Source organism: Laccaria bicolor, genomic scaffold (assembly GCF_000143565.1).
Source record: "Laccaria bicolor S238N-H82 LACBIscaffold_11 genomic scaffold, whole genome shotgun sequence".
Taxonomy (NCBI): Eukaryota; Fungi; Basidiomycota; class Agaricomycetes; order Agaricales; family Hydnangiaceae; genus Laccaria; species Laccaria bicolor.
The window spans coordinates 1,175,030-1,186,067 of record NW_001889882.1 but is presented as its reverse complement, the minus strand read 5'-3'; the positions used below and the strand labels follow the sequence as shown (position 1 = coordinate 1,186,067).

General features: G+C 48.3%; 3 protein-coding genes across 3 annotated transcripts; 2 read left to right on the top strand and 1 right to left on the bottom strand.

The window, feature by feature from the left end:
• Positions 1 to 2,273: 2,273 nt before the first annotated feature.
• LACBIDRAFT_387147 (uncharacterized protein) lies at positions 2,274 to 4,542 on the top strand (the record flags this gene model as incomplete). Its single annotated transcript, XM_001880955.1, has 6 exons — positions 2,274 to 2,734; positions 2,797 to 2,901; positions 2,957 to 3,107; positions 3,160 to 3,561; positions 3,622 to 4,266; positions 4,411 to 4,542. The coding sequence occupies 6 exons, from the start codon at positions 2,274 to 2,276 to the stop codon at positions 4,540 to 4,542; spliced, it is 1,896 nt and encodes a 631-aa protein (XP_001880990.1).
• Positions 4,543 to 8,018: 3,476 nt separating this feature from the next.
• Positions 8,019 to 8,800, top strand: LACBIDRAFT_297349 (uncharacterized protein; the record flags this gene model as incomplete). The annotated part of the gene is made up of 3 exons (XM_001880954.1): positions 8,019 to 8,102; positions 8,156 to 8,313; positions 8,365 to 8,800. 3 exons carry the CDS (start codon positions 8,019 to 8,021, stop codon positions 8,798 to 8,800), a joined length of 678 nt encoding a protein of 225 aa, XP_001880989.1.
• A 21-nt stretch (positions 8,801 to 8,821) lies between these two features.
• On the bottom strand, positions 8,822 to 11,020 carry LACBIDRAFT_179196 (uncharacterized protein). The gene is made up of 10 exons (XM_001880736.1): positions 10,867 to 11,020; positions 10,765 to 10,815; positions 10,554 to 10,714; positions 10,231 to 10,500; positions 10,101 to 10,178; positions 9,552 to 9,649; positions 9,315 to 9,498; positions 9,169 to 9,260; positions 8,988 to 9,112; positions 8,822 to 8,926 (listed from the first exon to the last, which is right to left on the bottom strand). Exons 1-10 carry the CDS (start codon positions 10,946 to 10,948, stop codon positions 8,886 to 8,888), a joined length of 1,182 nt encoding a protein of 393 aa, XP_001880771.1. The 5' UTR covers positions 10,949 to 11,020; the 3' UTR covers positions 8,822 to 8,885.
• Between the last annotated feature and the right edge of the window lie 18 nt (positions 11,021 to 11,038).

Here is an 11,038-nt window from a genome sequence, read left to right as displayed (position 1 = left end):
GCCGGGGTACCTCCCGAAATCGTCGCCGCCACCGGGGGCTGGACCTCCCTCGCGTTTTTACTGTACTGGCGCCGTATGGACGAAATTTTGCCCATGTCCACTTCAAAAGCTTATAATAAAGCACAGCTCGACCGTCTCGCTTCTATATTTGAAGAATTTCGTATTGCCCACAAGATTCCTTCCTCCTTACTTGATAACTCCACCCCTTAACTCATCACTATGTTGTTTACTTTATTGCCCACCCATCTTTTGTAAATCCTATCTACCTTAACATCTTGTTCTCTTTATTGTCCATCCAACTTTTGTAAATTCTATCTACCTTAACCCTTTCTCCGAGTGACGCTCATTTGGGAAGCCAGCTTGGCTCTTCCTTGCCTCACCAACCCGCCGGCGTGAGCTTACACTCAGGTTGGTACAGCTGGTTGGCTTGGCAAGCCCAAATTGAGCTTATTGAACGCTCAGACCTTGTTCGCACTTCTTTGAGTTCGGGCATAGTCTTTGCACAACCAAGTTATTTGTGTATACGAATTTCTTGGCCTTCCCTTTTTCTGTATGATACGCAACAGTTATCTTATTCCGTGATGAGTAAGCATGAGGCACGAGTGCAAACTCATCTTAGGATAAGATAACGTGTGTGCGTCAGAACCAGACGTCTTACCCAGATGTAGGCACCAATGAATGTCTGCGTTTCTGGGAGTGCTTCTCCCATCACCTTCGGATCTGGTTCTGACGCTAAGAAAGTACCTGTCGGTTACCTCACAAAAATTTTTTGACCCCACCCACCATCCCTTAGCGTTCAAAACAGCTGGTTGGCTTGGCAAGCCCAAATTGAGCTTATTGAACGCTCAGACCTTGTTCGCACTTCTTTGAGTTCGGGCATAGTCTTTGCACAACCAAGTTATTTGTGTATACAAATTTCTTGGCCTTCCCTTTTTCTGTATGATACGCAACAGTTATCTTATCGACGCATACATAGGGCGGACTCTCAACTTTTACTGTGGTACTAGCGTGACATCAATTCGGAGGTTGAAATTTAACACGTTGTGAGAACTCAGCGGCCCCAGCCATCACGTCGCTTCGAAAATTTGGGAGTCCGCCCTGAGCATGTGTCGATCTGCCGTGGCCTATCGTTCTGCTTTCAGCTGTCATGCAGAATAATAATAAAAAATCACTGTAGCGCCCCTGCAGGCGCTTTGAAGCCCGCTATGGCAATTAAAAATGAGAGTAAGTTTGTGATCTTTTATTGGCTGCTTGTCGCCGAACCGCTTATGCGGTTCACTCCTCGCAGCCAATGAAAGTGGATGGGTCTGAAGCTTGTACTTACAAAAAAGTGTGACCCACTACTTATGTAGTGGGCATCTATCATCTTTTGGTCAGTATTGTTACTAGTAAGTAGTATTGTATAAGTTGAAGAATTTGAGCAGATTTGTTGAAGACAGTAGATTGAGTAAGTATCACAGAAATCTCTCAGCAACTGGGGATGGCAAATTTGCGCCATTAGGTTTGGCGGCGGTCTAGAGCGGTCTCTAACGTTTCGGCTGAAATAAAAGTGATATGACCTTGGGGCCAGTACGACGGATTTGCTTGGTTGTGTTTGGCAGCCAGTCTAGAGCGGTCTCTAACGCTTCGGCTGAAATAAAAACGATATATGACCTTGGGGGACATTACGACGGCTTACATAATTATGACCGTGGAAATAGACCTTGACAAGCAAGGTAATTCTCCGACCATCCACCAATTTCTGCGAATACGCCATCCTAGATTTTCATAGATAATTATACAATCTATTATACAGGCGCAATCCCTACATGTTAAGAGCTAGTATGAGGATAGTCCACAGAATAGAACGACGTCCGCTTTTGAGATCTTGTTAGTTGAAATGGATATCAGAAATTGTCGTGAGGAACTAGGGTGCTTGCATCGTTTAAGATGCCGATGAGTCTGCGTTGGTTTCACTAGCTGTCTCCCTTTCTATGGTTGGAGCGGAGGAGCCATGCTGAATCCCACTCTACAAGGAGTTCAACAGGGGGTAGTCATCGAACTTTGAGCCATGCTAGAAGATCTACAGGGCTGAACACCACGATCGGAATGCCTGTAGCGTCGACTACAATGGCATACATCAAAGTGATCATCCGGTAAACGGTTCGTCGTCTTCCATTGGTGGGGTCATGATTGGGTCATGGAGAGAGGATAGTTGATTATTTTCCCACAATCCTCCACTACATCATTTTATTTCTCAACGACATCGTCCTCGTCGTTTTCGAGAAAGCACAATGGAGGCACTGATAGCCAAAGCAGACGCCCTCCCACCCGTCTCCAAAAAACGCAAAACCTCCCACTCCTCTCTACAAAAGAAAAACATATCAGATTACACCGCCCAATCCATTTCCAAGTCCACCTCTACCCCCAAATCCCTTCGACATCCTCTCCCCCTGTCCTCCGCCTCTGAAAAAAATGTGCATACATACAAACACATACCGAACAAAAAATTACGCGGGGAGCTGACTAGACAGTCGGCCCATTCCGTTCGGGCCAAGGCGCTTTTGGAGGATGCACAAGAGATGTTGGCGATGGAGGAAAAGGGCGGGATTGAGGTGGAGGGTGAGATGGAGAGGACGTGGAGGATTGGCCAGAGTGATATAGTACAGGCTGTTGGGCAGGAGGCAGGGAGGGGAAGGAGGGAGGTTAAATTGGAGGGGGGACCTTACAGGGTTAGGTATACGAGGAATGGGAGGTTCGTTTGTTGCGTTTCGTTTCGTTTTTTTGGCATATATGTTCTTTTCGTTTTTTCTATAGGCATCTGGCGATAGCTGGTCGGACAGGCCATGTATCGACGTTCGACTGCCAAACGGGAACGGTACACGCTGAATTGCAGCTACAGGAGACATGTCGCGATATCACGTACGCCCCGCCGCTACCACGCGTTTTTTTCTTGCTCAAGTTAGCTTTTTTCTAGTTTCCTACATGACCAGACATACTTCGCCGTAGCCCAAAAAAAATACGTCTATATCTACGACCACGATGGCGTCGAACTTCACTGTCTAAAATCACACATCGAGCCAACAAGGCTCGAGTTCCTGCCATACCACTGGCTTCTCGCATCCGTCGTATGTTTTTTTTTCACTTCCTATTGCCCCGCACCTAATCCACTGTTCCCAGGGAAACTCAGGCTACCTCAAATACCAAGACACATCAACCGGTACCCTCCTCTCCTCTCACCGCACAAAGCTAGGGTCATGTACCACAATGGCTCAAAACGTGCACAACGCCGTCATTCACCTCGGACACCAAAACGGGTGCGTAACCCTCTGGACACCTAACCTCCCTCACCCCGCCGTCCAAATCCTAGCCCACCTAGGCCCAGTAACGAGTGTATCGGTAGATCCTAGTGAGGGGGGACGATATATGGCTACTGCTGGAAGAGATGGCACTGTGAAGGTTTGGGATTGTAGAAACTGGAAGGGGGCTGTCAGGGAGTGGAGTACGAGGGGTACGGGTGGGACGGAGCTTGAGTGGAGTGCGAGGGGCTTTTTGGGTGTTGCGAGTGGCGGGAGCGTTAATGTTCGTTTCTGCTTCCTCCCTCCATCAAACTAATTACTTACTAACACCCTACCAAAAAAGGTCTACCAACCCCCAACAATCCACACACCCCACCTCCACCACTCCCCTCCCCCGCTCTACCTAACCCACCCCCTCCCCTCAACCGCCTCCCGCCCAATAACCTCCATCCGCTTCACACCCTTCCAAGACGCACTCACACTTGGCCATTCATCCGGACTGTCAACCATCCTCGTACCAGGCTCTGGAGAACCGAACTTTGACTCGTCCGAAGCTGATCCGTTCGAATCTAAAAAAGCTCGTAGGGAACGTGAAGTCCGCGCGTTACTTGATAAAATCCAGCCAGATATGATCGCTTTGGATCCGGAGTTCGTTGGGAGGTTGGCGCCTGAGACAAAGTTGACCACGAGGGCGGAGATGCTGAGGGAAAAGAACAGTGGGGGGGGAAAGGGAAAGAAGGAGGGAGAGGTACCGTTTGCGAGGATGAGCAGGATGGAGAGGTTACGTGTGGCTGGGAAGATGGATGTGAGTGAGGTTGTGGGGAGTGATGACGAAGGTGCGGGTGGTGTTGAAGGCGGGGAGGGTGGGGAGGGTGAGAGAAGGAAAGAAAGTAAAGAGGAGAGGGAGAAGAGGAAGATGAGGGGGAAGGGAAAGAGTTTGAAGAGGTATTTGAGAAAGCAGAGGAAGAATGTCGTTGATCCTGCTGCGGTGGGTTTTTCCTTCTTGGTTTCTTTTCGTTACTTCGTTTCGCTTTTTCTTTTTTGTTTCCTTCTTATCCTGTCTCCTTTTTTCTTCTTTTTGCCGTTTCTCCTTATTCTTCCGGATGCTAACGCGGTTTTCCGTTCATTCCAGCTCGCCATCCGAGCAAAACTGGAGAAACAAAAAGAAGAGAAGAAGAGGGCGCGCCTCGCAGCAGCTGCTGGGGGTGCTGGAGAACCTGCTAAGAAAAAGTCGGCTTTGGATCGGTTCAAGCGGTCGACTTGAACGTTCCAACGGGACAAAATTGTTCCCAGTAGAGATGGAAGGATCTATTCATTATTGAATATATACACTGAAATAATCGAACAGACCAAACTACAATCAATGAAGGACAAAGATGCGTGGACTCGGAGGAGACGCCTCTTTGATATGAACGCGCACTGCACCTCACGCCTCCGTTTTTGGCTGCCCATCCCAAACTGACTTCGACACAATTTCCGAATCGAATCGAAATCACCTCGAAGCCACTTCGATTCAACGGCAACACTACTAATCATCTATCAGCTTGCACCGCTCGGTTGAAGTCCGAAAAACATTGGTCTTGAGCCTGAGAAAACATTGTATCCCGATCGGCACCGTGCTTCATGAGAAGCTACTGTCGACTTCAGAATGTCATCGTCTGTCATTGTAGCATTAGAAGTGATTAACATTGTCCCTGAGCCCCAACTTGAAGCGGAGCGGAAGAGAAAGGCCTGTCACACTTGCATTGAACGAACGGCCTGTGATCACACCGATCGAAAAATATTGAGCTCCCGTGAATGCTCGCATTTCGATTGCAGCTGCGATTATCAAGATCAACACGCCCATCTCTTTCTCAAACACTATTACGCACAATTCCACGTAGCTGTCTAGCGACCATGGCTGATCTCGACGCTACTTCGCTAGCAGCAGAAATCGACAGGCAGAAGGCTCTGTTCAACGATTTACGCATAAACCCTGCAACCCCCGTCGCGGCACTTGAACAGGCGAAGAAGCAACTTGGAGATTTACAGAGGGCCTTGGGGGTGCTCAAGAAAAAGGAGGAGAAGAAGGACGGTGCGGAGCAGGACAGCAAAGATCCAACGAAGAAGAAAGAGAGATTGTTGCTCAAGACAGCCAAGGTCGGGATTTTTCAAGAGATATCCTATCGCGCTCACCATATTTTAGGGCACACGAGACTATTCTCCTGCAGAAATGTTCTGCAGAATGCACCTTGAGGACATCGTCAAAGATTGCTTTACCACATATGGTGGCTCCTGCTTGGATACGCCAGTCTTTGAGCGCAAAGACATTCTTACAGACAAATATGGCGAGGATGCTAAGCTCATCTTTGATCTGCAAGATCAAGGTGGGGAGCAGCTAGCGTTACGGTACGACCACACTGTCCCTCTTGCCAGATATCTTGCGATGATGGGCGGGACAAACACTCAGGCCAAGCTGTGGCAGGTTGGAAAAGTTTATCGACGGGACAATCCCGTCATGTCAAAGGGCCGCATGCGAGAATTCTCTCAAGCCGACTTTGATATTTCTGGGGTATGGGATCCAATGATCCCCGACGCAGAACTTCTCAGCTTGCTATGCACAGTCCTATCCAAACTCGATTTGGGAGAGTTTACCGTCAAGATAAATCACCGAAAAATTCTGGATGGCATATTTGAAGTCTGCGGGGTTCCTCAAGACAAAATTCGCGCAATATCATCCGCGGTGGATAAACTTGACAAGGTCAAAAGTTTTCTACCGATTTCATTCGCGTACTTACATGATTCTAGCTCCCATGGTCAGAAGTGAAAAAGGAGATGACTGATGAGAAAGGGCTGGACCCTTCGGTCGCTGACAAAATTGGGGAATACGTGAAATACAAAGGTATGGAGAACCCATACTTGGTTTAGACGGTGTCTAGATGTGTTTGTAGGCGGTCCAGCACTTCTTGATCAACTTACGGCTGATACGGTTCTAATGTCGAACCCAAACGCAAAACAGGGACTGACAGACATGGGGTTGCTGTTCACTCTTCTGAAAGCATACCAGGTTTTGGATAAGGTATGTCATATATCCACATAGCATGTGAGCCTCTACCGACACCAATGCCTAGTTTTCATTCGACCTATCTCTCGCACGAGGATTGGACTACTATACCGGTATTATCTATGAAGCAGTTGTCGAGGCCTCTGCTCCACCAGGCTTCAAAGCGACTGAGTCTTTCGCGTCGTCTCAAACCGACGGCACGGCCGCGCCACCGCCGTCAAAGAAAAAGGCCAAAGCAGGTGTGGAAGACGAGGAAATAGACGAAACTCAAGTGGGCGTTGGGTCCATCGCAGCTGGCGGGCGATATGACAATCTCGTCGGAGCATTCCTCGCAGGAGCGGCCAACAACGCCAAAGAAGCGAAGAAGACCGTCGGCATTCCATGTGTGGGCGTCAGCATAGGGATGGATAGGATCTTTGCGTTGATATGGCCAAAGTGGGTAGAGCGAGGTATGAGGAGTAAAGGGACGATGGTGTATGTGATGAGTGCTGGTGACGGTCTACTGGAAGAGAGAGTGGGACTCGTAAGGGAACTGAGGGAGGCTGGTATCAAGGTCTGTGGCGCGGCTTTCTCTCAGTTGCACAATTCCAATGACCCATTGCTTTCAGACCGATTTCTTGGCCAAGACGAAACCCAAGCTCCCCACACAATTTGCTGCTGGGGAGAAGGACGAAGTGCCGTTCGCAATTATACTTGGCACAGATGAGCTCAAGCAGGGCTTGGTGACGGTGAAGGAACAACGATGGGGGCTAGTGGACGGGAAGAAGGTGAAGATAGAGAGCACCAGCAAGGGAACACAAGTGAGAAGGGACGAACTTGTGCGATGGCTAAGCGAGACGGAAACTTGGAAGGAATGGACTGACATTAAGCTCTAGAAAATGTATAAATTACTTTGGCCTTTAGTGCTTCAGAGTCGACTTGAAGGTGGTCGTTCCTTATTTACCTTTGTTGAAAATCTCGGACGGCGAGCTCGCACATCTTCCACAAGCACTCAAGCTTCAAGACCCGTTGGTGGATCTTGAACGTGCAAAGTACTATAAGAAGAGTGTTGAGTTAGCAACCGGTGAGCTTTGTGCTTGTTCTTTGATTCTGACTGATAACCACAGCACCCAATGGACCTGGTTGGCATGTTCTTGCACTATTCTTAACGAGTCAATGTCTGATTTTCATTTGAGGCTTCATCTGCCATGGATCTAATCGTGGGAGGGTTCAAAGGTTTGAAATCTTAAGTAAAGGCATAAATAGGTGTATGCAGAGTCCCCCAGGCGCTGTGTGCCTGGAGAAACTCGCAAGAAAAATGTCCATTGATGGTAGCGTTGTCCTAATCAATACATAACAAAAGAGGGTGCAGGAGGGTGGGTAAACGCGCAAACGAGAGCTAACCGATAGCAAGCTCGAGTGGAGGTAAGACGAGGGAGTTGTCTTACAACTTGAGGTGGCTCCCCCCGTGGGTGAGTCTCAAGTATACGGCTCGCCCGCACTGGAAATCGCTAGTCTCCGAGACTAGGAGTATCTCGGGGAGAGGAGAATATTTCGTCCCCAGGCACCCGTGCGCCCCGATTAGACTATAGTAAAAATATTTTTAAACTCGATTTTGATGGATTTATCATTGGAGGGTTATTTGCGTAGGTTAGGATTGAGGGCTGTGGTCACATGGGGTCACTGCTCACCCTCACATCTCACTTGCATTCGCGCTGATGTTTGAACCTGTTCGAGGTGGTACTCGTGGTGGACAAGCAGAGTTCAAGTGGACAGACGTCTCGGCCGACAAAGACAGAGAGGTTCTTAATTTCTGAGCCCCATCTTCCTTCCTCAATTGACCTCAATTACCTAGAACTACCTTGGCCACAGCATAAACGCGCCAACTGGCCGATGGCAAAAGAACAAGGATGTCCATTGGTACAGTCGTGATTTAACACAAGCAGAGTCAGAGAGGGTAGAGGAAGTACGAAAGATTAAAGAGTTGGAAGCCGACGCTCTTGCCGTTGCTTTGTGTGTTCTTCTTCCTGCTTTCCCTCTCGCTATTGACTAATTTACATCAAGAGGCTTTGAGCCGGCACCCAAAACTGCCAAACCGAGCGAAAGCGTTGCTTCATCTCAAGATGCGGCGGAAGGACAGGTCGTTCCTTCGGAGAAAGCTGCTGAAAAAGAAGAGCGACGAAGGAGGAAGGCGGAGCGGAAGGAAGAGAAGCGAGCGAGGAAGGAGCTGAAACGGTTGCATCGCAATGGGGTGCATGACGGAGACGTTGCATTGCACGATGACGGTCACCGTCGTTCATATCGAAGTTCCCGTTCGCGATCTCCCAGACCTCGTGTCACGGAACGTCAGGAGCAATATTCACGAAGACCTCGAAGCCGCACTCGAAGTCGGAGTCGCACACCTGTACGTGAAAGGCCTGGTCGACGGATGGAGGAAAGCAGATATGGTCCTTACGAACGACATGGAAGGATAGACTCTGATCGTAGGAGAGATAGATAGTTTGACGTTCACACTTGCCCTGCTCATGAACTGCAATATAATATTTTTACATTTTGCTCTGAATACTACACACATGCCCCACGATTTACGCTCCAGCTTTCCAGTAAGCAATATCACCATCTACCACTAAAAAAAAAATAGACTGAGCGTCACGTTTCAAGATGCGAAAAAATGGCCGTTGGCATACTTTCGTAAGGTTTCCCCTGTTGCCTCAACTTGCCAGCTGCCTTGACAGCAGCTTCAGTTCCATGTTCCTTCAGGTCATCGTACGACATGATTTCTCCGCACACAAATTTGTTCTCGAAGTCGGAACTGGGGGTGATGGGTCAAGAGCTGCTACTGACCCAAAAAAATTAAAGTCGACGAACTGGATAACACCAGCGGCTTGAGGCGCTTTGATTCCCTTTCTAATCGTCCAGGCACGAACTTCATCCGGTCCACAAGTGAAGTAACGAATGAGCTATGTCCAAGATTAGATTAGTGGTGAATGACGAGCCCGAAAAAGCCCACGTACGTCAAGGCTGCTGTAACCAGCCTGGGTAATCTTGGGCAAAGCGCTGGTTGCACCAATGGATTGTTCTTCTTCCTTTTTCTTTTCTGGCTCCAGGGCTGCTAGACGTTCTTCAAGAGCGACAGAGAAGGGGATTAGAGGGTCGCCTGAGTTATGAGCGTCAATCCAGCCTTTGATCTTTGGTAACCTGTAACAACGGTCAACCTGGTGCAAGATAGGCGGGTTCGAAAACAGAGCCACCATTTGTTCTTCTTTCGAATATAATCCTTTTCGCTCAGGTTGACAAGATAGGTGACAGGTTTCGCCGTCAATAATTGAAGGCCATTTACAACATCGATCTGAAAGGGAAAAAAATGTTAGCCTCAGTTTTTCAGACGACAACAAGGCAATGTGAAAATCAGAATTCGACATCTTCTCAATGGCTGGGGCGTTACTCCCGCCTCGACGAGCTGGGTTATCGAGCGTACAGCTCTTTTTCATCACAAGATCAAAAGGAGAGGCATTCACCTAGGAGAATAGACCCATGAGTCACCGTTGATAATAACATATGATCAATAGGGATTTTCGTGGGCAAATCGAAGATTTCCAGAGAGAGTATTCACCTAGATTAATGAAAAGTCAGCCAAAGGGTGCATGGAACGTAGATACAGTTTTAAAAGTTGATCAGAATAGTAATTGTTCTCATGGGAATGATGGGGCGTTACTCCCTCCTCAATGAGCTGGGTTATCGAGCATTGCGTTCTTTTTCATCCTGTCGAAAGAAATAAAGAAAGGGGACATTACACCCACCTCTTTGTTGTTCCAGTCCGCCTTGCGGATATCCTTTTGATCGACAGTGAGAACTTTCAGGACCTTCTCCACCACGGCCTGTAAAGCTAATAAGATACAAAGGGGAATATGCAACAAAATTATTACTGACAATTTCTTCCTTCTTGGCCTTGTCAGCGAGACTGTTGCTGCCCAAACTTCGGCCAGACTTTTTGAGATTGTCGAGAGCCTTCTCAACCCAGTCAATGTCCTTGAGTCTCAACTCCGTTTGAATTATGTCCATATCGCGCAGAGGGTCCACGTCTCCTTCGACGTGGATGACTTCAGCATCATCAAAGGCACGAACAACCTGGAAAATGCCATCGACGGCACGGACGTGGGACAAAAACGAGTTTCCAAGACCAGCACCTGTGGAAGCACCCTGGATACTAGTTTAAAAGGTGTAAAAAGCCTATGAGGATAAATGAGGCCTACTGCTGTGAGACCAGCGATATCGATGCACGTGAGGAAGGCAGGTACGCGTGAAGCTGGTTTATAGGTGTCGCAGAGCCACTCGAAGCGGGTATCTGGAACGGGAATGCGGGCTTCTTCGGGGTTTATGGTAGCGTATGGAAAGTTTGCAGCATTTGCAAGGTCTGTGATAGGTGTCAGGAAGAGGGTCGCACTGTAGAAAATGTCAAGGTACCTGTCTCTGAGAGGACATTAAAAAAGGAAGATTTGCCGACATTGGGAAGTCCTTGAAACAGGCGTGAACTGAGGAAAAGACAGAGATAGAAAGAAAACAAACCTACGATTCCAATTTTGAGATTGTTGCTAGGTCTTCCAAGAAGAGTTTTCTTCTCTGGGGCTGCAGCTTTCTTCGGTGGCATGTTGAAAACGGAAGACGAAGAGAAGGGTGAGAACGATGGCAACCGCGATGGCAGAAAGAGTGGATATCGATGGCACAGCACACTCGAAAA